This window comes from Dufourea novaeangliae, unplaced genomic scaffold, assembly GCF_001272555.1.
Source record: "Dufourea novaeangliae isolate 0120121106 unplaced genomic scaffold, ASM127255v1 scaffold89, whole genome shotgun sequence".
NCBI lineage: Eukaryota > Metazoa > Arthropoda > Insecta > Hymenoptera > Halictidae > Dufourea > Dufourea novaeangliae.
In genome coordinates this window covers 130239-157266 of record NW_015373988.1, presented here as the reverse complement: position 1 = coordinate 157266, position 27028 = coordinate 130239, and the positions used below count along the sequence as shown (strand labels likewise).

Genomic DNA, 27028 nt, shown 5'->3' with positions numbered 1-27028 from the left:
AGGTAAAACTCCGTTCGATAACGAACGGAAAAAGTATCGTTTCGTCGGGCAATACCACCGGTGATTCGGTGGTTTCCGTGTTATTAAAGATAATACTGAATAGCGTGTACCGGTTTATTGGAAAACATCTGGACCAATTACTGGGCAAGTTTCGTTAGATATGAATAATACTGGAACTTGAGAAGTTTGCGTTGTATTCCCGTTGGTAGGACCGAGTGTATGTCTGTTTACGATAGAATTGTAGACTTTAATTTACATAATTTTCGTCGACATATAAAAGAACTGTATCTAGCAGTAAAATGAATGCTATGTGTCCCGATTGATTCCAGATGGAAAGTTTCATCTGCTGCCCACGGGTGAACTACTTGTTCACAGCTTAGAATTCAGCGATCAGATCCACGGATACAGGTGTCGAACGATGCATCGTCTCACCAGACAGGTCGTCGTCAGTTCGATAGCCAACATCAGGATAGCTGGTAAGTTTCACTCTAACTTACACAACCGTTCCACTAACAATTAAGTATTAGGTGAGTGCGAAAGTTTGATGGGTTTTGTTCTAAAAGTGTAGAGTGTAGACCGATAGTAATTTCAATTATAATTTAATAATACCACATAATAAATTCCATAAGGATTCTTTTATAACATTTGCATTTTCAATGATAATTTTTTATTCGAAAGAAAAAAGTATTTGGAACATTATTATGTAGTGAATTTATATGTATACATAATTGAATTATATTAATAAGGCTACAGTTTACTGTACAAATAAATCACAAGTGTTTCTTTTGTTTTGTAGTGTGTACCTATAATAACACTTCCGTGAACAAAAAGAATTAGCGGAACTTCCCGTAATTACCAGACGCGTTAATCAACCACCGATATTTTTTGCGCAGACCACAGAGGGGTGATGCCTCCGGTGATTCTTGAAAACTCCGGCGTTGTTCACGTCGCTCAAGATGAATCAACGTCATTAGTCTGCGTGGCGCAGGCCTGTCCCACCCCCGAATATCGGTAAGTTCCTATACCCCGAAGATTAATTAAGGCAATCTCGTTCGGGGGCCATCCAATAGGCAGGAGCTGAATCGGCCAAGATAGCGCTCGACTTTTATTCACGAGAATGTTGGTTAAGTGGCTGACTGAATGTAAATTGCCACCGGTTGGAACGTCAAAATTGAGAATCGATAGCGTCCATTTACGGATCCGTTAATATAATTATTGCAAACCTTTTGAATCAGTAGAATCTCCCAGACTCTTAAATTCCCTCTGGAAAATTCACAATATAATATTTATTTAACCGTTTTTTCGAATGAAATAACAGACGGGTTTATCTAAAAACGTTCCATCCAAGCGAAAGTGTCTAACGCGGATTTATTCGTACTTCCTGCAAGCTTTCACGGCGACCGTACGTCCTATTCCAGCGAAGCTTCAATAATATTGTTTCGAGACAGCCCGGTTCCGTCGTCGAAAAAACGCGCTCGGGCGCGCACACGTCTTTGTGCCTTTGAAGCGAACGTGTTCCCCCGTCTGGATACCACGGAGTTTCCCGTGTATCGTGCCTACAGAGACATTTCTGTCCCAGGTCCTTTTTTTTTTTTTTTTTTTTTTTTTTTTTCAAACTGGTAGAAGTGGAAGAAGACGTCGAAATGGGCGAAAAGCGCGACGGGGGAACAGGACGGCGAAACACAAAAAGCAACGCCTACGAAGCGTTTTCCTCTAATCTGTCGCGTTCTCCGTCGAAGGGTAAAAAGAAAAGAAAAAGAATGGAAGGGGACAAAGAATTTTCGCGTTGGACACGATGGCAGGGAGGAGATCAGGCTTGAAGAGGAATGGGAGGGGGGCAAGAGGGGAAGATTGAAGACGGGGAATATTCGAGGGTGGAGAAGGTAAGTAAAGGAATAAGGACTGGGCGCGACTTTGATCGAGGAAAAGTGGGAGCACTCGAACGTGAAACCTCGCGAGAAGCGGAGCACAATCGGAAACTCTCCATGTCGCTACGGGTCTACAAGGAGTCCTCCAGACCCTTTTTCTCTCCTGGGGATTTCCGGATCTCCTTTTCCCGGCGGCCGCCTGGGCGCATCCGCATGCACCAGGCCGAGAAATATAAAGCGAGAGAAGGAAATTTATTGGCAATATCTGCGAGCAAACCGGCACGGAGCACAGTGTGGTTCGGAGATCCGGAAAAGTTGGCAGAATTGTAAAAAAACAGATTTTTTTAATCGGAACCCGATAGATAAGAACATATTTTTATATTTTGAGTATGTTTGCCTGTAACTTAAGATGAAAATTTCTGTTTTCAAACGTTTTTGCATATCTTTTGCACGTTTAGATTTAAAGTCCGATATAGGATTACTTTTTAACTCGCTAACTGCATTTGTCCTAACTAATATCTTTAAATATTCGAGAAAACGAGGTTTCATTAATTTCTTTATGCTGTTCTTGTTTTTTTTTATCGTAGGACACTTTAATATTGGAAACTGTTTAAATCGAAATTATTAGTATTTTTTTTTTCTATAATTTTTTTTCTTTATCTATAAAACGGAGAAATGACGAGAAGGAGCAAAAGTGGAAAAAGCGGATAGAAAAGGTATAGAGTAAACCAAGGGAGGGGGTGGGTTGAGATATCCGTTGAAGGAGAGTTCGAGGACCCGAAGGTGGCTCGATCGAAGGCTGTCAAGAAATTGGGAAGCCAAAAGAAAACGAGGAATCTCCGGGATAAATGCTCGCTCCGCGGATGCGATTCTCGATGTCGTTTCTGGGTCGACGTACCCGAAAAGTCAGTGAAATTGAACATCTACCTCATCCCGCGTCCCGTCCTTCCTCTGTGCCGTTCCACCTTTATATGAAAAATTAATCACCAGGCCAAGAGCTAGGATAAAATCCTTCGGTAAATCGGGATATCTGTGGGTAGAACGAAAAGGGGTTGTATTGTGGTTAGTTTTAAGGATCGGGACGAGATCGACGTTTTTTTTTTGTTTCTTGATGCACTGGTCTCGTTGGTGAACGAACGATCAACAAACCCATCATTCGACTGTGCCTATTTATATTCTATTTTATATTGCTGATACGTACATAGATATTTATATTTAATTCCCTGAATTTTTTATATTGCTGATCAATAAATCGTTTTTTCTTCAGATGGTACGCACAAACCGGCTCCGAACCAATGCTGGTACACTCTGGACCAAGGACCAAGTTGCTGGGTTCCGTCCTAGCGCTCGAAGCGGTGACACTGGAAGACAGTGGAACTTATCGTTGCTCCGCCTCTAATCCCGGTGGCGAAACTAGCGCCGAAATTAGGTATAATCATCTACTCAAATCATTCGAAATCCCTTAAAAGATTGCAATCGGAAGGACCACTGAAATTCATGGCCCTGGTTTCTGATCTACCCGACCATAAGCAGTGCTCTATGAACAAAATTTGCTACAAGCTAAACGGAGTTACCCCCTCATTCTTCATTACCTACTACTAATTTATTATTCACATTTAATTCCGATTCATCGAGATAAAACAAAAATAAAGTATAATAATAGTACAACAGTGATATGTATATCATGGAAGAAAGTTGAAAGTATTAAAAGGCACAATAAGTAAGTAACCTTCTTCCATGGTACATCATTATTCCACTATTATTATAGATAAGAAAACAACCCAAATAGTGTTTGTTAGCGTAAAATTCCAACCCCTAAAATGTGACGTCCGCAATTCACGAAACGGCCCCGGACATTTCGTGGCACCGCCAGTCGACAAGCCAGGGACTACAAACGTAGAACTGTTCTTCAGGCTCATCGTGACCGCCCCATTGCACGTAGAAGTGACCCCGCCGTTGCTGAGCGTCCATTTGGGCGGTAATGCCGAATTTAGATGCGAGGTCAGCAAGCATCCGCAAGCAGGACAGCACTTTGTTACCTGGTACAAGGATGGTCGTCAGCTTCCGGGGACCGGCAGACAATTAGAATTGTTGAGGCTCAACGGAATAGGCAGGGAGGATCGTGGAATGTATCAGTGCATAGTCAGACGGGCGGAGGGCGACACCGCGCAGGCATCCGCCGAACTTCAATTGGGCGGTACGTAACAAATTAATTTTTCTTTTTCTCGTTTGACAGTCAACGTGTATTACAATGACAATACAGCCATCAAATCGATCAGTCGAAACAACAAATTTAGAATTACTCTCAAAATGACAAGGTCCCTCGAATGTTCATCGATCACTCACCATTTCGAGAAAAGCAATTTCAGTGGGTTTCTCTGGTCATGTGGAGCAGTTTTCGTATACACGGAAATACTCCAATGCACAAGCGAACCGTCGTCATGGGCTCGGTTTGATCCAATTCATTTCGATCGCAATTACTAAATTCCACCGTGCTCAGCTTCATTTCGACTTCGAACTGCACAAAGGAAAATTACATGGAAAGTTGCCGTGTGCAGTTTCGATCGGAATTGCAGATGAGGATGGGTTTCGAATAGGGTCTATGCATACGTATAAATTCACTTTTCCCGGTTGCGCTTCTGCAACCCTTTGCCGAGGGCGGCAAAGTAAATTGGGTCACTCGCGAAGATTCATTTTCCGAGACACCTTCATGCTTCCGCGTGAAGTTCAACCCGTCACAATTACCGCGTGTATTCTTCCTCCGGTTTGCTTTGCAAAATTTTTCATCAATATTTATTAACGAACTCCGACGAAATAAATTCGCGACATGGGTAAACAGTTCTCGTGCTGAATAACTGGAAAAAAGTAAATATTCATACCGATCGAATCAATTTCGTCCTTCTTGGGACGACTGCAGATTCTTATAAAAGGAGTGATGGAAGTATCATAGACATGCACTGTTCCAGAATTTTAATAATTTTCACAGCAGTTTACGAACTCGTTGTTTTCGACTGTTTTAATCGATTCAATCAAATTATTCAAGACAAATTATCCTTCCCTCTTCATTTAACCCGAGCAATTCGTTCACTGGACCATCGAGTGTCCCCATCGATCCACCCCGTACACTCACCCCCCCAATTCGCCCGCCGAAATACTTTCACCGAATCGATACGACCGCGAATCTGGGGGCCGAGCGAAGGTGTTAGAAGTGACACACAATACACAGCGTGGAGAGCGTCAAAGTGATCGGTAGCCAGCGTTACCGATCGCATAAACCCTCGGAACTCGATTATCGTGGAAAGAGCAAGTCGACCACGTGGCCCGTTACCTCGAGAGCGCGGGAGCCGCCTCCGCTTTGAAGTGGAAGAGGCTTCTTTCACGGCGCTTTAGCCACTATCCCTCCCCCCACCTCTCCACCCTCTGCACCCCTCGTCGGTCACCATCCACCCCCTCGTACGTTCAATTCCGTACCGTGAAACTCTCTTTGGTAACCGCTACGTTGTATCTCTCTTGCCCGTTTGCCCTACATCTGGACCGCCCAATTATGTGTATGGAGGAGCGGCGTATGAAAGAGGAATGTCCCGTCGAGGAGTGGGGGGTAGGGGGAAGGTGCAAGGGGGTGGCGCCGGGGCAAAGGGGCGGGGAGGGAGACGCGGAAGAACCTGGCCGGGGAGGTGGGCCTTTGAAACAACAATGAAGTTAGCGTCTCTCGCTCGTCAGCGTCGGTAATGCACAGAATTTACGTCAAAGGGAATTCGAGCAAACGGTGCCATGGTAAGGACGCAACGTGGCCTGAAGAGAGACAGAGAGGGAGGGACCAGCTCGTTGCAATTTCGCGGACGGCAAAGGAGGTGGGGCTGGCGGGTACGGGGGTACACACCAGGTAGTAGCCTGTAATACCACGATCCGTGGGGCGAGGGAGGGGGAAAAAGAACGTCGACGAGCCAAGTTACCGTGTTTCGTTGTTACTTGTCGGTGCATCAGGACCAGGGAACGACTTGTAACGAGGGCGTATACCGTGCGCTACTCTATACATCGACCAACCTACAGCGAGGACAAAATATATTGCAATAAAACATTACTCCTCGATCACGAATATCCTTGAAACACATATTCCCTGACGAGCTCGCGGCCATCTTTTAATTTTCCACGTTTCGCGCGGCTGCAAAAAGGGGCCGACAGGATAAAAAGGGACTATTCACGAATTTACGTATATTAAAAGCCGAGGCAGGCGGTGTGAATATTACGTTCCCGTACAAAATTATGGGGCTCAGTGCGTCATGAAATCCCCCCTCTTGCGAACTCGCCCGACCGCCTCGTATTTTGTCCACGAATGAAGATTCACGCATTCGAGAATACGCGTCAGTCTGTCAACGTTCCAAAAATCTCGGAATTTTTTTCGTTAAATTGTAATTGTGCGCAACAGAGTAAATCAGAATTAATATGCAAGTACTCTATGCAAGCTCCTCGACAATTTCTTTCAGCGTACTACACCTGGACGGACCCCCTCCCCCTTCCCCCATTTCCGTTCGCTTTACCGCGCAATACCTTTCCTCATGGCACAGTCACACCGGAACACGAGCAGCAGCGTTTCATCGACGTCCAAGGACGAATTCTCGCGGATACGTTATCAACGATCGCTCGGAGGCATCGAGACGAGGTTCATCAATTTCCTCACGGATCCACGATCACCGTCTACCGGGAGAGGACCCCCGGCCGTATTCACCTAGGCGAGAGATGTACTCGAGCTATCTCCTCTCCTTCCCCGTCCCCCCTCTCCCTAAAACGACAGAACTGTCCTTTGTAACGCGACTGCCGAGCATTTTTTAATGACGACGAAATCGACACTTTTAATTACGAAGTAGTCCCTCCTCTCGTCCTTGCCACGCCCCACGCTCCTAGGAAGGTTCCTCTCCATTTCTTCGATCTTGGGACTCTCCTCTCCCATTTCCTCTTCCTATCCCCTCACCACCCTCTTTCTTTACAGCCCTTTCCTCGTTCACCTCCTCCCTTCGTCGTCGTGTCGTCGTCGGGATAGAAACATCGAGAGACTAAAGAGAAGAAAGAAAGAAAAAAAACAGAAAATATTTCCCTGCGCTTCCATCGCGGCGAACCCATTGTCTTTTCGTTTTCTATCGAGGGGGGCGCGCTTTCAGGAATCCAAGAATCTCTGAGCTGGGTCTTTCACGCTCGTGCCTCGCGAGCTTCTTTCTTCGAACCAGCTCTCTCCTCTACTCTTCCGTTGATACACCACCCCACACGTTTTCCATGTTCCACGATGATAAAAAGTGTATCCATCTTAACGAGATGGGATTCGATTGCGCCTCCACCTGTCATTGTACCGGGTCGAATATACTCGGGAACCTGATATCACTGACTTCGACTCTGAATTTCACTCTCTTTCGTTTCGTCACTACCCACTCTACTGTATCTCCTCTTGGTCTTTACATGTATATTCTTTTCATCCCTCGAGCCCCGAATGAAACCACGCTATTACTCTCGGCTGATCGAGATCTCTCAGTCGAGCACGGAAATACCGGCGGCGTGCCTGTTAAAAGAGAATTTTGTCGCGTCGTCTCTCCAGCACGCGCTTCTTTCGATATTCCTTCGTACGACGAGAGGCGCCGCGCGATTTTTCCGAGTGTGCTCGTGATTCCGATGATTCTTTGAAGTCCCGTCTCGAACGCGGAGGCGTGAAAGTGTCGCGCTCGGTAAATGAGAATGGAGGGAAAAGGGTGGATATGGATATCGAGGAGTAGCGGTACTGTTTCGGGTGCGTAGAGTCTACGATTTTTCTTTTTTCTTCTTTTTCGTCCTCTGTGGATCGCGCGTACAAACGCCTGAAAGCTGTTCGGGGACGTGTGCACGGATACGTGTCGTATAATCGATGGAAGCACTTTGATTCCGGCGTATTTTCATTCGCAGACCGAATATATGTACTTGGAACCGATGCTTTTGAAAGTGGAAACTGTTGATTTTAATGTTCGACGACGATTCTGAAGGCGTTGCACAATTGTTGGATTTTTAGTATACACATAGGGTGAGTGACCCAATTATAGACAGATTAGTGACCCGGCGAGCTTATTTTTCTTGAGAAATAATAAGGAAATATTGATAATTGTTTTGTTTCTCGAACTCTCTATTGACTTTCATTTTTCGGGAATCTCCAAAAAGGAATTTTTTATGGAATAATTGAAAATTAGTGGATTATCGCCAAAAAAAAACGATACATTTTACCGGGTTCCTTTTTATTTCAGATGCGCCGCCGATGCTGTTACATTCGTTTATCTCGCAAACGATGCAACCTGGACCAGCCGTATCCATGAAGTGTTCTGCGGCGGGAAACCCGACACCGCAGGTCTCCTGGGCCTTGGACGGCTTTCCACTGCCAACCAATGGAAGGTAGGAGTTTCATTTAATTATGCGACATCGAACGCCGTGGTGAACTAAAACGAAACAAGAGTAAAACGATCTATATTAACGTAGATCTCTTAAAGTATTTATTTATGTATAGTTTGCAGTGGTCATATCTTTGAGGAGATAAATTAATTTAACCCTTAACTGCAGACCACTCGTCTCGGGGACGGAATTCGAATTTTTCTCTCTCCACCGTCATCTAGTGGAAAATTTCTGAAGCTCTAGTCGTTCGAATACCTTTAATTAACAGTAAAGGACGCACCATTTCCGAAGCTTTAACGAAAAATAACGTTCAGTTGGTTATTAAAAGTATCACTCGTTGAAACACAGGAAGTCATTCTGCGCGATTTTTCTGGTTCATGTGTGATCGAACTGACAGTTTATTCTGGCTTTTATTGATGGCATATATAAAAATACGGTAAAAGATTCTAACAACATTTCAAAAAACATTGTCGATCATCTCGAACAAACTAGAATTCTGAATGGAGTATATAACCATTTATTTAATTCTCATTTTTATGACTTACAGTTATATCATAATTTACCCTTCCGTTTTATTCGTCAATGATTTTATTGAGCCCCGCACGCTGCTGGGCATTCTATCGCGACCTATGTGTAATTAAAAGTACGTTCCGTTGGTAAAAAAGTTGCTTGTTCACCGGGACGGCGGAGTCGAGCGTGTGTTAACCGTGGAAACATTTGTAAATTAATGAAGGGAAACGGAAATTCTGCCGAATGTACCCTTTATTAATTAACGAATATCAAACTGGGACCTTCTGTTGTGGACATGATAAAATTTATCAAACCTTGCCGGATTTATTCGGTTCAGGGATCTTGCTCGAAGTGAAATCTGTATCGTAAAAAATCTTGTATATAAAAACGAGTATGTTAAGTTATTAAAATGAGCAAATGATTAAATAATGATTTTTATCAATTTCCTGTTTTACATTCAAACATCTTCCGCGCCATTAGGTTAGAAATTTTCGTTTACGTAATAATGTTCATTGACTGTTGAACTCTGTATCTTTTTCCTTTTAAGTTGATTAATTATATTTTTCAATTTTTCCAATTAAAATGTGTACGTTCTAAAAAGGCGTAGATATTAAAAAGTCTAATTTTCTCATATGCCAAATATTTATTAATCTTATTATCATTTAAAATTCGACTTTAATAGTTGCGAAATTTCTTAAAATCGTGAAATGTATCACAAATAGAAGAATTCATATTTATACTTTAGGGGAGTTTTAGAATGAATTGTTTAGTGCATTTCATGTAAACGGGTACCGTTGTGCGTGTCCATAGGTTTGTCATAGGTCAATACGTGACAGTGCACGGCGACGTCATATCCCACGTCAATATCAGCAACGTGATGGTGGAGGACGGAGGAGAATATTCTTGCACCGCCGAAAACCGTGCCGGAAAAGCCACTCACGCTGCTCGTCTTAACGTTTACGGTACATTGAACTCTAACTTTAGTCGTTAAAGTCACCTGAGAACGTTCAAGAAGTATGCACCTTGAAATTCCCATTTAAATATATTACATCCGTCTAGGATTAAATGGATCATCTGAATGTTAAATTTGTCTTTGTCGTTCAAAATTTCAGGAACAACCGCGAGATTTACTCTATGTTTCGTCGTTTAAGCGGAAGATTTTCTAAAAATACTGAATTAAATCGAAATACCTATTGCCTAACGTGAAATCTTAGTTAGAGTCGAAGTAGTATAACCCTGACTTTTCGATTTGTATTTATATAAGGAATATGCATGTTGCGGATTGTCCTATCTTTTTGGGACACTTTGTACATAAACAATTGAATTTGAACATAACTATAGCTGACTTTATCATGCAAACTGTTTAGCCATTTAAGGATCATCAAGTTTAAATAGAACACGTCGATGAATCAAGCGTGGACGGCATGAAACAATTTAGGGTACAAAATAATATATTTATGTATTTTCCCGTTACAGGTCTTCCATACATTCGTCTAATTCCAAAGGTGACCGCCGTGGCCGGCGAGACTCTTCGTCTGAAGTGTCCGGTCGCCGGCTACCCCATCGAGGAGATCAAGTGGGAACGAGCGAACCGCGAGCTGCCCGACGATCTACGTCAGAAAGTACTGATCGACGGTACCCTGGTGATCACAAGCGTGCAGAAAAAGGGGGATGCAGGAGTTTACACGTGCTCGGCGAGGAACAAGCAAGGACACAGCGCGAGAAGATCCGGCGACGTAGCAGTGATCGGTAAGGCCTCATGTTCGATCCCCTATTCTACGATTGTTGCAGGTGATCCAAGAACCGGGCGATGATCCAATCCACTGGTCCTACAATCAGAACGAACCAACAAACAAAGGTACATTGCCTCGAGGAAATGTGGTACGGTATAAAAGAAGAGAAAAAGAAAACAAAGAATTTCTAGGATTCCAAGCTAGGCTAACGTGGGCCTACCCATCGGCTCTCTCCCAAGGACGTCACCTGTTTATCCACTCGTGTTATTTGTTCTCTCGTGTTCACGAGCTGTCGTTGTTGTTTATTCATTTCAGTTCCTCCCAAAATTAGCCCATTCACGACAGATCGTGACTTCCAACTCGCCGAACGTACCACGTTGACATGCTCGGTGACCAGGGGCGATCTGCCTCTTTCGATATCCTGGCTCAAGGACGGACGTTCGATGGGCCCGTCGGAGCGTGTCAGCGTGACCAATGTGGACCAGTACAATAGCATACTGATGATTGAAAGTTTATCTCCAGATCACAACGGCAACTACTCGTGCGTGGCCCGTAATCTGGCCGCAGAGGTATCGCACACGCAGCGGCTTGTGGTTCATGGTAATCCTCCTCTAGGCCCCCTTCAATTTTTGCCCGACGAGACCGCCTGCCCGCCCGAATATCCGTGCGAGTCTGTTACGTGCGTATGTGTTACGCGGTTCTGCCCATTACACCTACTCGAGAATGAAGCGCGTGAGGATCTGAAAAACACAAAAAAAAAAAAAAAAAAAGAAAACATGCAAATCACCTGTTATTCACAAATCCAAAGGACGAAGATACGATGTCCTCCCGCATCAAGTCATGTTCACACGTTTTTGCTTGCTCCCCGGGACACCTGTGTGCGCCCGGATTTGTTCGCGCTGTTCGCCGCTGTAAATAGCTTCTTTGGACGGGTCCGTTGAGAAAAACAGTCATTGACACCCACACGGCCGGTTCTATGGTGTTCTTGCGCGTTCATTCGAGAAGGACTTTTTTATCTAGGACCGCCTCGAACGTCATCCAGGAACGTAGAGACCTGGTGTGACGTGTTCTCGATGATCGCTCACGCTTAGCGTGGCTCATCCTCCTTGCACGAGACCTGCCACTATTGTCTCCCATGTTTACCTCCTTGGTCCTTGCATCGACCCTTCGAAAAGACGATGGTTCGTCGTTGCATATACGTTTCATTGAAATGGACTGTGGTGAGAACATTGGTTCGATGAGAAGTAAAGAATCGACAGCAATCGTCAAATTATATTTTTGATACAGTTAAAGGTCCGTGAGAGTTTGATACTAGTGTTTCAAATACCACACACACTTTTGGAAGGGTCGACGAATGCTAGCTCTTGCGTTGAGAACGAGCGTATGGTGGTGTGAGTGTGCGATGCAAACTTATGTGTACAAGGTGTTTTTTTTAAGGGCGGGGCAGGAACAGGTCCGCGGCGGGGCCAACCTCTCTCTCCTCTACATTGCTACGTTACTATACTGCCTCTATTGTACATATTCTACGTATATATATATACATATTATATTCTATATATATCTATACATATACATGGACGTACTACTGTCTATATAATATATATATACATACCGCTACTTACTATGGAACCATATATATATACCTATATAATGATAAGAGTGAAAACACAAATTATTTTGTACCTGGTACAAGACCAAAAAAAAAAAAAAAAAAAAAAAAAAAAAAAGAAAAGAAAAAAAAGGTTCTTGCGTTTTTTTCGGTGCCATCTTTTTCTCGCTCTCACGTATGGTTCTCTCTTCTCTCTTGACCTTTTCCAGTACCCCCTATTATTGCGCCATTTACGTTCCAAGAGGGACTATCCGAGGGGATGCGGACGCGGACGGTGTGCGGGGTCGCGGCGGGTGATCCACCCCTCACTATATCCTGGCTAAAAGACGGCCAAAATCCCTTTCCCTTGCCGCCAAGCCTGGCCTCCGTCGCAAACGTCTCCCAACTGGATTCCTATTCAAGCTTCCTCAGTATAACGAACCTCGCGGCCGAGCACTCCGGCGACTATACCTGCGTCGCCGCGAACCCCGCCGCCGAGGTCAGGTACACGGCCAAGCTACAGGTAAAAGGTAACTAGATGATCGGCGACCCTTCTCCATCGATATCCACCACCCCCACATCCCACCCCCCTTTTTCGATCCGACCACCTTTGGTCATCGATCTCGACGGAAAGATCACACATCATTTCAATACACTATAATGATCTATGAATTATCTACTATCCAGAGAATAGAATTTTATTTTTCGTTAGGCGCTTGGTGATTGGCGTTTAATTGTTTGACGTATTTCGATTCACGGGTTTGATTAGCCATGTTCTCCGTTAGTCGATGGAATTAATTTTTTTTTTAATCGGTTCCGATGACGATCGTGGTGTTTGAAATGTTTTCGAGATAGTCAGTAATGAAAGAATTTTCTTGGGGATAGAGGAATACTAGTAATTATATTTCCGAAGGATATTATTGCCTGTGGAAATATCAGAATTTTATTTTCTTTCCTTTCAGTTGCATCAACTACTCGGCAATTAATGTCAAAATTACCACTCTTTTGAGTCAAAGTTAGATTTTGTGGTTAAATCAGATGACTGAATTTTATTTATGGATACTAGATAATATTCACTATTAGAACCTAAAAATTCTCTGTCAGAATATTTTAGAGAAATAGTACTATTTCTCCAAAAAAGTGTTCGAAGTAGAGTATTTGAAGCGTCCTCGATGGATAATCCCTTGAAACAGCTAATCGGTTTAACACGCCGTGTTACAGACGGGATAGAAACGTTCACGTCCATAAGAATACATCAGGGAAATTTATTCTTTGATCCTTTGACGGAGTGAACATAAATCAAAGTTACGAACAGTTTCCAATCGACGTGGACGTCGGGGTCGAGACCGATCCCAAGGAACCCCCGATCCCCCAGCTACATCCCCATCAGAATCATTATCATCGTTCTCATCATTCATTTAACCATCATCATATCATATAACGCTTACTAACTCGATCCCTTGCGTCACCATCGTTAATCATCCGTAGTGTTCTCGCCCGGATCGAAGACTAGCCATTTACGAACGGAGAGATCGTCTCGAGACCTGAACCGGAAATTACGCGAGAATCCCCGTGATCGTGTCGTAACTAGAGCGACAAAAAAGTCCGCGTTCCGTGCGAGATCACGCGTTTTTCATCGGAACGAAAAAAGAAAAAAGAAAGAAAAAACCTCCTTTTTCTGGTCATATCGAGGTCGTATCCCAGTATCCCTCGATCCCGTGGATCCATCCCTCAGACACAGTGTGTATTACATTTACGTTGCTTTGGCTCTCTGGGAATGCGTCGGTATCTCGTGGACCCCCCGAGGTTTGCTTGACTTGACCGAATCATAAAGGTAACAGTTTGCACCTTTCCTTATTTTTACTCGTTTTGATTTTCGAACCGGAGCAACCAACCGAACCTATCGAAAAAAAAAAAAAAAGAAAAGAATCTACAAAACAAAGAGAAAAAAAAAAAGAAACTCTCTTCTGGCCTGCGTGCGTGCGTGTATGTGAGCATTTACACACATTTTTAAATCTGCATGGATTCTTCTTTCTACGACGTAGCCGTGTTGTGACATTTTTTCTGTCTGCATCACCTTATTATTATTACGTGTCTGTGTACATATTACTTACCTTAATTATTAATCAAGCGTTATCTTTGATCACCCGAGTACGAGCACGTGCCACGTCTGCGCTCTCACGAACAAAAAACGTATTTATACATATATGTATCTAGTATCTTCACGTACTTACCTATTGCGGCTGGCTCTCCTTTGGGCTCGTTCGAAGGCAACCACCCCCCCCCCAACCCCTTTTTTCATTAACACTTATGCATGCTTTGTCTCTGTCTCTCTCTCACTGTCTTTTCTATCTGTCAGGCTGTTTTTTATCTTTCCTTCTGTCGCGTCGAAACGTAGGAGGAAAGGGCACACGTATATAAAAGAAAAAACATTCCGTAAAATATCTTGAAACAACAGCAAATTAAAAATATCGAACGAACAGATTTACGGAAAGTGTGAAATGCAATGTATTGGGTAAACTTGTAAATATCAATCGAAGTGTAGACACCATCTTGAATCTGTGCTCCGGCGTTTCGACGCGACTCCGGTAATGTAGGCTAGTAGTACGTATTATTATTAATTAAATTCGTATTCATCGAACTAGTCGTTAGAAGCGGGTACTTATATATATCTATATATACATATATATATATACATATATTATTATTCGCATTTCCACTATATATATATATATATATATCTTTCGGTTTACCGCCGACATGCTCTCATTCCGTACCCAAACACGTTATCCCAGCCCGAATTTTGCGCCTTTTCTTCCGAGAGTTCTACTTGTTTGACCAAGTATCTTATACAAAAAAACACTGCATATACACGTAAAAACACACACACGACAAACACATGCACACACACACACACACACACATATATATATCTATATATATATATTATATTGTCGCACGCGTTAAATGCGTGGCCGGTATTTGCCGTCTTGTAAAACGTTGGAACTTCCCACTCACAGTATCTCGCTTGTGCAGCGTTTTTTTTCCACCACCGTAATAAAGTAGAACCCGCCAAACAAACAGAAAAAAAAAACAGTACATAACCCAGAACGATAAAAGACAAAAAGCCTCTCAACACTCTCGACAATGATCGATGCGCGGCGTCCGAGTGGCCCAAAAACCATCCACCAACCAACACCATCACCAAACTTCCGGTCTCTCTCTCTCTTCCGCATTAGACGATTGCACACATTAGTGGCGACTCTGTCAGCGTAGCTAGTGAAACATCATACTACTTGAATAACTCGATAGACGCTTCGTTATTGTGCACACACTATATATATATATATATATATACCTGTTCTTCTATTGTGTTTTATTTATTATTTTTTTTTCTCTCCTACGTTTGGTGCTGTTAGGTTATTATACTCGTTCTTAAATGGTGTTACTCGAAACAGAACCGCTTATATATTTGATGACGCCTATATACGTAGAGAAACAAAAGAAAATAAAAAGCAATCCGTCGTGTAAACATCGTCACGGAATTCAGATACGAATAATCACGAACGAAAAATAAAAAACGGTAGAACGTGTCTTCAGCGACGAACCCTCGAAGACGCCACGCATCGAACGGTACCCCACTTATCCATACTGTACCTCACCCACGAACCTTCATTCACTTTGTCTCTTAATGTCTCTCTGTCTCTCTATCTCTCTCTATCTCTCTTGTCACATTCTCATAACGCGAATTGCCATCCACCATTGCAACGAGAAACGGAAAGTTGATATGTCGAACAAATTTTTACCGCGGTCCACGCGTTCAAGAAAACATGTCGATCCATCGAATGGTATCGTTTCGAATTTTTTTAAAGTTAATGATACATACGATAGAACCTCGTCGACGAAAAGCCACGTCCGTCGTTCAGTTTTTTTTTTTTCTATTTTTTCATTCTCTCTCTCTTTCTCTCTCTGTACAATGTGTATCTCGTTGTATACAGTATATACATGTATACGATTCTCGGTGCCTCCATTTCCGGACGAAACGTGGCGACCGTCGACGAGCTCTTCTCTTTTTGACCGCGCTTTTCACGACTTTGTCACGTTACGTACCTGTCTCTAAATCGCTAACGACCAGTAAAGAAAAGAAAAGACATATTTATTCTTGATGCGAGCCACGCGATGGATACGTTTAAAGCTTGTCGGTCTGGTTTTCAGTGCCGCCGCGATGGATCGTCGAGCCCACCGACGTCAGCGTCGAGAGAAACAAGCACGTCGCTTTGCACTGCCAAGCACAGGGCGTCCCCACTCCCACTATCGTTTGGAAAAAAGCCACGGGTGAGTTTTTTTTGAAAATACAGGGTGTCCTAAAATAGCTTCGGCTCCCAAAAATGAGGGGTTCCTGGGATGATCTGATACAACTTTTTCCTTAGCAAAAATGTTCTTTGAAATATTTTTATAAAGAATCGTTTATAATTCATGGTATGGAAATGGAATCTTTTGCGAGGCAGGAAGCAAATCCGGTGAATACGAGGAGTTGCGGGAACGGGATTACACGAAAATCCTCAACAATGGTTCCCTGCTTCTGCAACATGTGAAAGAAGACAGAGAAGGGTTTTATCTCTGTCAGGCTAGCAACGGTATTGGAACTGGTATCGGGAAGGTGATCCAGTTAAAAGTGAACTGTAAGTTTTGCATTGACTACTTCGAAATATTTCGTTGAGTCAGCGATACCTTCTAACATTTGTTCAAATAATATTAATAAATGTGATTGTAATTATTGTGCAACCCTTAATTATAACTAGATTAATTTCCAAAAATTGGAATCAAATAGAAATTTGTTTACCTTACTAAGTTTCCTCTAAGTTTCGACAAAAAATAAAAACCTCGATATTTAACAGAGGTTTATAATGAAATACTTTTCTCATACGTATGTCACTTTAAGAGGCTTAATCGTTTTTAACATGTTCATAGCTTCTCCATACTTCGCGGCACCTTCGAGGCTCGTCACCGTAAAAAAGGGTGACACCGCGACGTTGCATTGCGAGGTACACGGCGACACACCAGTCACCGTCACCTGGCTAAAGGGCGGAAAAATCGAGTTAAACCCCTCGACAAACTATCGGTAAAGCTAAATTACCTTTTGCAAGATAATGCACGGTACTATGAAACTTCTAAGAATCTAATCTATTAGATCGTATAACGGGGAATGGATAAACTCTGATGAAATTTTCAAGTGAAACAGACAACTATTAGGTTGTTGCATACGAAATGATCGTTCTATTACCAGCTAAGGAAATGGCTGAACTTAACCGAGATTGATTCTCTACCTTAGTTATCGTTAGTGTTCAACATGTAATTGATTTTACTGTTATATTTGGACTGTGTACCTTCAAAGAAGTTGAGTAGACTGTGTAATTTTGCAACAACGAAAGGAGCTATGTTAATCATTTTCATTCATGAAAGTTACGTTCAAATATACCTACCAGTGAAATTGCTCATTTCGTGTGCAACGAACTACATAATAATATACAAAAAAATATGCGTACTTACTGATAATATACAAAAAATCTTTAGTAAAATAAAAATAAACCATGTCGCGAAGCATTAATATATACGGAGCAGTAGTTATATGACAAAAGAAAACATTCGGTACTTTACACTAGTCAATAATAATTTTAAATATTCTGTCTGAATTTGTTATGAATATATTATTGTGTTTAAAGAGTTACAGTGAAACGAGAAGTAACACCGGACGGTGTAATAGCCCAACTGCAAATATCTAACGCGGAAGCATCAGACAGCGGTGCATATTTTTGCCAGGCGAGTAATCTATACGGCCGTGATCAACAATTAGTGCAACTCCTCGTACAAGGTACGATGACAGAATATTAGAATAAAGATTGCTTCTTGAAAATACGCATAATTACTGTTTTCTGTTTGTAGAGCCACCACAGCCACCGAATTCATTGGAGACCGCGATGGTCGCCAGTCGTAGTATTAACGTGAAATGGCAGCACAAGTCCCAAGACACCGGTGAGGTGACCAAATATATCCTCGAATATAAAGAAGGCACTGGTAAATATTACTATATCACCTCAAAATTCCTATTAGCACTGCCAATAAGTAATCCACCGTTTCTTTTTAATAGACTGATATAATACAACTGAAATTTAAAACACTTTTCCACTTTCTTCTTCTTGTTACAATCGACTGGAAACTTCAAGATATCATTGCCGTATCGGTTCTGAAACGAGGGTATCGTGTCGCTTTGTTAATTTCGAGAAGCTTCGCTTTAATTTTGAAAATCTTATTGTGTCGCCGTAGTCACGCCCCAATTGAGTGCAAAGGGTTAATATATATGCATAGTACGTCGAAATGAAGACATTATTAACATGGATACATCGTGACAGGTGGTATGTGGCAGCAAAAAGAATTCACCGGACCGCCCCTTCCCTATGCTGCCCTCATAGACGAATTGAAACCGGCGACCAGGTACACGGTTCGCGTGATAGCCGAAGGACCAGCTGGTAGATCTGTACCATCCGCAGACCTGATTGTCAGAACAGAGCCCGAAAGACCAGCCGGACCGCCAATCAAGCTTGCAACGACTGCTTTGTCCTCCTCTGAAATCTTAATCAATTGGTCGCCACCGTTGCCCGAGCTACGACACGGTGACATCCAGGGATTCAATGTTGGCTATAGGGAAACTAGGTGAGTACACCGAGTTGATTAATCGATCTTCTACAGAAATCATTTTACAACCGAAATTTATAAATATCTACCTTGGATCGTTACCATAAAAATTGTGTTGTTTAGAATTGCATACTTTTTATTGATTTTATTCATATATAGGAAATATACATATACAGTCGGTATAAAAAGTATTCGTACACCCTTTGAAACGGAACAACTTTTTTAAAATTGGTCCAAATGACTTGAGTTCTTTTGTGAAGTCAGAGACATTAGTTTATTAAATGATGTCTAAACAAAAATTGAATAAGTTGCAATTGGTTGAAATCGCGAAGAAAATAGTAAAGGTCGTTTTTTACAACTTTTTAATCTGAGGCTATAATGAAAATTTAATAAATACGTATCGAACATTTATGCTAGTTATATATTTTTGTTAAATATTTTTACCTTCAGTGGATCATAGAAGACCGAGGTTCTTCTTATAAGAACTATGTCGTAACGTGATAGAATTTAATTATGCAAAATAGTTCGCGATGCGTTCAACGCTTCGAGGCCGGGAGTCCATTACGTTGGGAATCTTCTTTCAGCTCTACGAATCCCTCGTACAACTTTAGTTCGGTATCCGGGGACGGGGAAGAAGGGGGCGCGGAACTTCGGCTGACAGGGCTTCGACCCTACACAAAGTACACTTTGGTCGTTCAGGCATATAATCAAGTTGGGTCTGGACCACTCTCTGAACCTTTGCTCATGCAAACTTTGGAAGACGGTGAGAAATATAAAAAAGAAGAATAAACGTGGTGTAACGATACCTAGATTATTACGCCAATCAATGTTTGAATAATAATTAATAATAAAAAAAAAACTAATTGATTTAGTACCCAGTATGCCACCTGAAGCCGTAAGATGCGCTGCGCTCACTTCACAATCTCTTCAAGTGTCGTGGCAGCCACCGCCCAACACGCACAGCAATGGTATTATTCAAGGGTACAAGTTGCACTACGAACCAATTCTGGCGGATGTGTGGCGTAGTGTCGATGAAATGGAAGTTAGTACAAATTATATACTATTTTTGACACTTCGAAGTTACGATTGAACTGTTGGTAATTCTAAATTTCCTTGTAGGTTCGCAAGACAAGTGTTCTGACCACTGTTCTCACGGGATTAAGGAAATTTACCAATTACACTATTCAAGTGCTGGCCTACACCAAAATCGGCGATGGAGTGCCTACCACGGTTACATACTGCCAAACTGAAGAAGACGGTATTGGTTTTTCATCATACACATTTAAAATCAGAAGTCATTTCGAATGTGTCGAATGTGATTGATGTGTTGGGTAGATTTTAATAGACTAAATTTCTGTTTATAGTACCCGGTAGTCCAGCAGACATAAAGGTGGTGGTCAGTTCACCGCAGGCGTTGTTCATCTCTTGGTTACCGCCTTTGGAACCAAACGGGCACATCACAAAATACAATCTATACACGAGGTACCGATAATAAATTCAAATCTCATAATAGAATTATAATAACCTTCTATACAGAGTGTCCCAAAATGATGGAACAAGCCGCAACATGCATATTCCTCGAGCAAATACAAATCGTTATGATGTTGCGACTTGTCCCATTATTTTGGAACGCCCTGTATGACATTCAGTTCTAATCGAATAAAAAAAAATTGAATAGATAATAGATCCAGCGTTAAAGTGACGTTATTTTCACAGGGTCGTGGACGGCCGAGAAGAACTGAATCATGGCAAAAGACAACTGCCAGCTGAAAGCACATATTTCGAAGCAACTGATTTACAGCAACACGTAGAGTATCAGTTTTGGGTGACCGCTAGCACCCGAGTAGGCGAAGGACAAAGTTCCAGAGTGGCTGCGCAGGTGCCAACGGATCGTGTACCGGCCAGAATCACCTCGTTCGGGGGCCATGTGGTGAGACCGTGGAGAGGATCGGCGACTCTAGCTTGTAACGCGGTCGGAGATCCCACCAGAGAGTGGTACAAAGGATCCACCGAGCAAATTCGTACTGATACGACCAGAAACATACAGATCTTACCGACGGGAGAGCTCGTCCTATCGAATCTACAATCCCAAGAGGGCGGGAATTATACTTGTCTGGTGAAGAATGTTAAAGGGAGTGACAAGTTGCAGTACACGTTGACTGTACAGGGTGAGTTAAAAAAATGAACAAGAAAAGAAGCAAAAAAATGTTTAAGTAATTTTTCCTCTGCTTGTAGTACCGCCCAATGCACCCGTTCTTTACGTAACCAGTTCTACGTCGAGCAGCATCTTGTTACACTGGAAACCCGGGCACAGCGGAGGTGCTCCGCTAACAGGGTACACGTTACATTATCGAACGGCCCATGGTAACCTGGACGAGCTACAATTGTCTCGTCATGCCACCAGGCACGAATTGAAGGTACCAGAATCCACTTGGATGCAACAATAAACAATTCCTACGCGATTAATTTCTCAATGAGTGTTCGAAGGCTCCTCGGCTGTCGGTGTTCAGACGTCATCCCCATCACTGAGAGGGTGGAGGAGGTCACCTGTGAAACCACTCAAGCACAAAGTGGGAATGACGCCTGAACACTCAATGCCGAGGAGCCTTCGAACACTGATCGATGATTTACTGTACCTTCTAAACTTTTCATGAAAATCTTCAGGGACTCCTATGCGGGAACACCTATCAGCTGTACCTGACATCCCATAACAAAATCGGAAGTAGTCCAGCGTCCCCCGTCCTTTCGGTTCGGACACAGGGTCAGGCGCCAGGTATACCAACCGCCGCGTCTTTCCTCAGTCCGAACTCTACCACTCTAGTGCTGCGTCTTCACGTGTGGCCCGACAACGGCTGCCCGATCCTCTACTTCGTGATCCAGTACAGACCGATCAACGAGTTTCACTGGATGCTCGTGTCGAACAGCGTCAAGATGCAACGACGTTTCGTCGTGACGAATCTACAGCCGAGCTCGGTTTACCAACTGAAAGTGGAGGCGCACAATGTGGCCGGTAGCAACCAGGCCGAGTTCACGTTCGTGACGTTGACGAAGGAGGGCGGTAAGCTTGGAAACAAATGTGTACTACCCGCTTTTTACAGACCGCTTCCAGAGGTGAAATTGCTTAGAGACGCGAATGATTGATAATTATCGACTTCAAAGAGTCATATCCAAAAGCACTGTGCTCCTGACGCTTTCCAGAACCGCCACCTCCAGAGCTATCGAAACGCGGAGTCGTATCAGCGGTGCCGTTCTACGCGGACGTAAGGGTGCTGCTGCCGCTGATCGTGTCCACCGTTGCTTTGCTCGGCGCTGCTGTCCTGGTGGTCCTCCGCTGGCGAACCAGTAAGTTGATATTACCGTTTGATCTTACAAACCGAGAAATTTCAACTCTGAATACACTGTACAGTATACCACATACACTGTAGGTTTCCTTGTTTCAAACGGTGAATAAAATCGTGAAATTTTCTGTCATCTGCACATCGCAGGATACCTCGGCGACAGGGTGCAACGGCCGATGAAAGAGTCCCAAGAGAACCAGCAGAACGCGGAGACCCAAAGGGAACGTTACTACGCGACCATTCACAAGGTGGCCCTGCAACAGGCGAATACGGGCGGCGGGCCCGACAAGATTCCAGGTGAACCTTTGTTACGATACGGACGACAGCCAGGTTTGGTGCTATAATTGTTGTTCAGGTAAAAAGTCGCACGCGTAGCGCTGTTTGGGTCTTGGACGAACCTGTTAGCGATCGATTGCTGTTCACGAGCGAAGGTGGTTTAGTTTATCACATCTTCATCCTGTGATGTCACTTCTTTTTCTTCGAATCCTTTCGCGCGAGACACTTCGAATCCAGCGACTCGTTCGTCGACTACATTTACATTTTCTTACAAGGGAAGACACGGAAATGTCCCCCTCCGATCTTGATGAAACTTCGTATGTCCGTTAAGCAGTCAAAAATAAGGGATACGTATTTTTTTTTATCTACGCCCATGCACGCGGCGCCGTTTTCTCCGCAAAGAAAGCAAAAACGACGACGGTTAAATTAGCGAATGTCAACCGAGAATCTAGAACCGAACGCATCCGTTCACACCAACAAAAGTCATCCCGACGCGATTTGAAAGGTAGGCAATGCCTCTGGTGGGTTACAGAGACAGCGGAGGACATCTCGCCGTACGCTACGTTCCAGCTTTCGGAGGGTGGCGGGGGAAGCCTGGCAGGGTTGGGAGGGTTGGGAGGACTGGGAGGCGCGGCGGAAGCATCAGCAGCCGGTCTCCACCCGAACAACACTCTTCTGCACAGTTTCATGTATCACGAGCACGCCATGACCGAGGGATGCGCAAGCCCTCCGCCTGCCGCGACGGTGTGTCATTCATTTTCTTACTTACAAAATGAGAAACAGATCGTAAAAGTATGGCCGATCGATCCTTTATGGACGCCATAACCAAAAATCAATCCTAACGTTTCAGTTCGTAGCGAGAAAATTTCTTCTCATTTATAAAAACTTTCGAATAGGACTTGGCTACCGCGTCTGTTCATTACACTCTGTTTCTACTTAGAATTACTACCGTGATGAATACACGCTTTTCAGATTGATTTTCAAAGTCGATTATCTCGAAAACAAAGTCTCGTCTGAACAAATTTTATTTAATATTTTCGACTTATTCTTTAATTTACAATCGCCTTCTTTCTTGTTATACAACTAGTTACCGGTCTGTATAATTTGTCCAGTTGATAGTTAGTCATTTAGTTCGTTCTATTATCTTACTCCTTTTACTCAGTGGGAAGGGGGTTGTGTTCTTTTTTTTTGTAGAGCATGAAGAGCGTTTCGTCGAGGAGACGACAGCAGAGAAAGCAACAAACTCCGGGCGACGTCGAGAGCGACGAGAGCGAGTCTGACCCGGATCAACTGACGAGCTCTCGCACGGAGTCTTCCAATCAGCTGGACGCTGGCAAACTAAAACACAGTATGTTGAAGTATCATTTCGATTATTATCGTTCATTCATTTTTTTTTTGGTTTTCTTTTTTATATGAAACATCGACTATTCCCATGCTTTTTGCCAGTTCGAGCCGTTTCCGACTTCATCTACCACGGTACGTCGAGCACTTCATCAGATATCTCACCCATGTCAGAACAGAAGTCGCTTCCCCGAAGAGGACGATCTAGGTAATTAACAAACGAATATTGTTTTCATCGATAGCTTACGAAACAGGCACACGTACTTTTTAATCATTTTCAGTACTTACCACGACTTGTGTATTTACATACATACATATTTCTCTGAAAATTTATTTTTGAAAAATCTGCTTTACTATATTAGTTGCATTATTATATTATCTAATATAGTAACAAGCTGATCTCGTTATCTGTCCCGTCAGATGGCATGTTCCAAGCAGGAGCTCGTTACGCACGCTCCTACCGCCGATATCGGTCGCGGAGACGACATTCGTAGGCAATCAGGGGAACGTGGTGGCGGGGAACGGCGATCGTTCCGAGCGGCCGGAGCTCAGCGAGGCCGAGTGCGACATCGACTCCTTGAAGAAGTTGAAACTCGGGCTAAGGAGCTCCCTATGGTCAAGACCGAGCACCCAGAACAATCCTTCCTCCGTCCCCCCCCCCCCCCCCCCCCCCCAACCTTATCCCCCTGAGTGCCTCAACCCGGCACGCTCCCGTGTGTGTCCCCACGGTAGTCCCAGATACATGTCCCCCGTCCGTTCCCATCCGAGAACCCCGTGGTCCAAAATCAATTTAGGTAAATAAATCCTTCTATCTTGTCGAAACGTACCGACGCGATAATAGCATAAACGAAGGGAAAAAGAAGAAACAAAAAATAATACGAGGACGCGCGTGGCGGTCGAGCACGCCTCCACGCGTCCCTTTCCCGTTTTCTCTCTTTCTGTCTCTCTATCTTTCTGTCCGTCTCTCTCTCTCTCTCTCTCTCTGTCACTCTATCTTTCTGTCTATCGATTATAGGTGAACAAAAATTTAAATTATACTCGTTGTTGTAAACAAATGGTAACCCGTTCATAGACAACGAGGAGATGTGTGAACAGATCGATAACGGATCGCGACGTCGAAAGTATCGGGATGTATGCAACGTGAAAAATCCTCTCTAGTCTAGACGCTCCGATGTCTCTGCTCTCTCTCTCTCTCCCCTCTTTGTCTATGACGCAACGAGACAAATATTACGAGAACGTGCGCGTGGTTGCGTGGAACGAGCGAGTGAGCGAGTGAACCGATTGATCCGATGGTGGTGTTTGAATGAGTCCGATCGCGTTCAGGGATGCGTGCCACAAAAATACGACAATTTGCTCAGACCGCCGCGACACGTTCGCCGTGCGGGCGACCCATTCGAGACCAAAAGACTTAATCGTACGGGCAGACCACGGGAATGTCCTTTCGAGCACGTACACACACGGTGACCGTGGAAAACGACGCCGTGTCACGGTTCTTCGGGTTGATTTCGATGCCGGAATCGAACGATTATTTTGTCCCTCCTTTGAATATCGTCTGTGTACAGTAAATCGTCGATCATTGTCCGAAGGCTCTTCGGTACTGACAAGGGAAAGAACCCTAATTGTCCGACTTCGATCTTAATGGGGTTTTGTAAGATGATAGTATACAGGTTCCTAATGAACGATTCTTTTTCAATGCAAGTATTCTTCTTCAAAAAGATTGAGTTTTAATATTCGTCTAGTGGTATCTACGTGTTCCCTCGTTTCTGTATCTGTATCTTTTTCTTAACAGTATTTTAAGATAGCGATCACAGCAACGATAGTAAGATTATGTGACTTTATCACAGAAACATTAACCGTACGTCGATTAGATTAATGATTGCGTAACTAATTGTCACGAAGTTAGTAGTCTATCCTCCGCTAGATGCAGACCGAGAGCATTTATTTTGGTCACGCTGGCCCACACACCATCCCGTTCTTTGATTCTAGACAAGCCCGTCGTTATTTTTTGCAACAGCGTTCTTCGATTGCTTTCAATCGGATCCCCCCCAACATCCGTCATCGGTTAATCATTCGTTGCGACACGGTTGGAACTTTTAAGCGCCTGTTCTTGAGCAACGTTTCATGTCTCTGACACTGTTTATCAGACATACCCATATACTGCATCAGAGGAATAAATATAAAACGATCCAAGATATCTTATGATTAGACTGCGAAATTTTATGCAAAATGATATTTTCTAAAGCAATTCATACAGAGAGGAGCAAATGTAGGTATTTCTTTCTTTTCTTAAGTATCATACTGGGTTCAGAATAAACTAGAAAACGCATTGGATCTGATGAAAGTTTTCTCCTGTGTTGCGGAGTTAAACGATCAGACTTCACCATTACGTTCCGAGAATGAAATCGAGAACAGAATTTTATGTACATCGGTCCATAGACAGTTTACCTTAAAGGTATGTTTCGATTCGATCTTGTGCTTTCAAATGGAACACTTTTAAAGACCTCCCAAATCGTACACCTATTAACCATCTTCAAAATACACCGATAAAGTCTAATCGTTTGCCTTCGAAACACCCGGTATATACATGTACAACAAATAATCACAGATTACGCTCAGTGGACGACGAAACGATCCCCCTTCGACTGCCAAGACTAATTTTCTTACACCCCCGTTCTATTACGTCACAGCGCTGGGTAAAATTTATACCTGCGGGCTAAGCACTGTCCCCGCCACCGTTACCGTGGAATAACATAAATGAAAGTCCGAGTTTCTTTGTTTACGAAGGCAATACGGCGTGAAAGAGAGATTAGAAGGGGAAGTAGAAGCGTGAGCAGCCCCTACGCTGCCCAGCGCTGAATTCCGTCTTCGGGAGCTGGTCCAATGATTTCGCCCCGCCCACTTGCCCTCTATACCCCTCCCAGAAGCGAATCGCCGGCGTCGTTTTCAACCGAAACCCGTGCTCGCCTGTGTTCAGTGCGTGCGTGGTGGTGTTAGAATCAGGGCGAGAGTGTACGCGAATTCGTGCGCGCTGATTTGGCCGCGAAGCCCCGTTTACACGTTCAAATAATTTGCGCGAGTGAACTGTGTTGTATTCTATGTAAAATCTCCATTTTACACTTTCGAATAATTTGCATGAACTGACATTACACGTTCAGTTTATCTTGCACAATCATTTTAATTTCCTGCATTGCCATCACATTGCGCGGCTAGTAGTTTTCCATTAAACAGTTTAGTGTATATCTTCGTAAAATGGTAAAATGTTGATGAAAATTAATAAAAATT

General features: G+C 43.4%; 1 protein-coding gene across 1 annotated transcript in view; it reads left to right on the top strand.

The window, feature by feature from the left end:
• The window catches only part of LOC107187409 (Down syndrome cell adhesion molecule-like protein Dscam2), a 35309-nt gene extending 9690 nt beyond the window's left edge, over positions 1–25619 (top strand). The window contains exons 3-30 of the mRNA XM_015575512.1: positions 330–476; positions 894–1011; positions 3136–3297; positions 3782–4065; positions 8126–8270; positions 9588–9739; positions 10254–10526; positions 10826–11110; positions 16314–16433; positions 16607–16780; positions 17070–17220; positions 17822–17970; positions 18042–18173; positions 18509–18809; positions 19376–19554; positions 19664–19833; positions 19911–20049; positions 20156–20273; positions 20508–20959; positions 21027–21208; positions 21456–21849; positions 21990–22133; positions 22277–22426; positions 22938–23149; positions 23600–23753; positions 23852–23954; positions 24167–24395; positions 25536–25619. Of these exons, the coding sequence (XP_015430998.1) occupies positions 330–476; positions 894–1011; positions 3136–3297; positions 3782–4065; positions 8126–8270; positions 9588–9739; positions 10254–10526; positions 10826–11110; positions 16314–16433; positions 16607–16780; positions 17070–17220; positions 17822–17970; positions 18042–18173; positions 18509–18809; positions 19376–19554; positions 19664–19833; positions 19911–20049; positions 20156–20273; positions 20508–20959; positions 21027–21208; positions 21456–21849; positions 21990–22133; positions 22277–22426; positions 22938–23149; positions 23600–23753; positions 23852–23954; positions 24167–24395; positions 25536–25619 (5303 nt within the window). The remainder of the gene's footprint in view (positions 1–329; positions 477–893; positions 1012–3135; positions 3298–3781; positions 4066–8125; positions 8271–9587; positions 9740–10253; positions 10527–10825; positions 11111–16313; positions 16434–16606; positions 16781–17069; positions 17221–17821; positions 17971–18041; positions 18174–18508; positions 18810–19375; positions 19555–19663; positions 19834–19910; positions 20050–20155; positions 20274–20507; positions 20960–21026; positions 21209–21455; positions 21850–21989; positions 22134–22276; positions 22427–22937; positions 23150–23599; positions 23754–23851; positions 23955–24166; positions 24396–25535) is intronic.
• The last annotated feature ends 1409 nt before the right edge of the window (positions 25620–27028 follow it).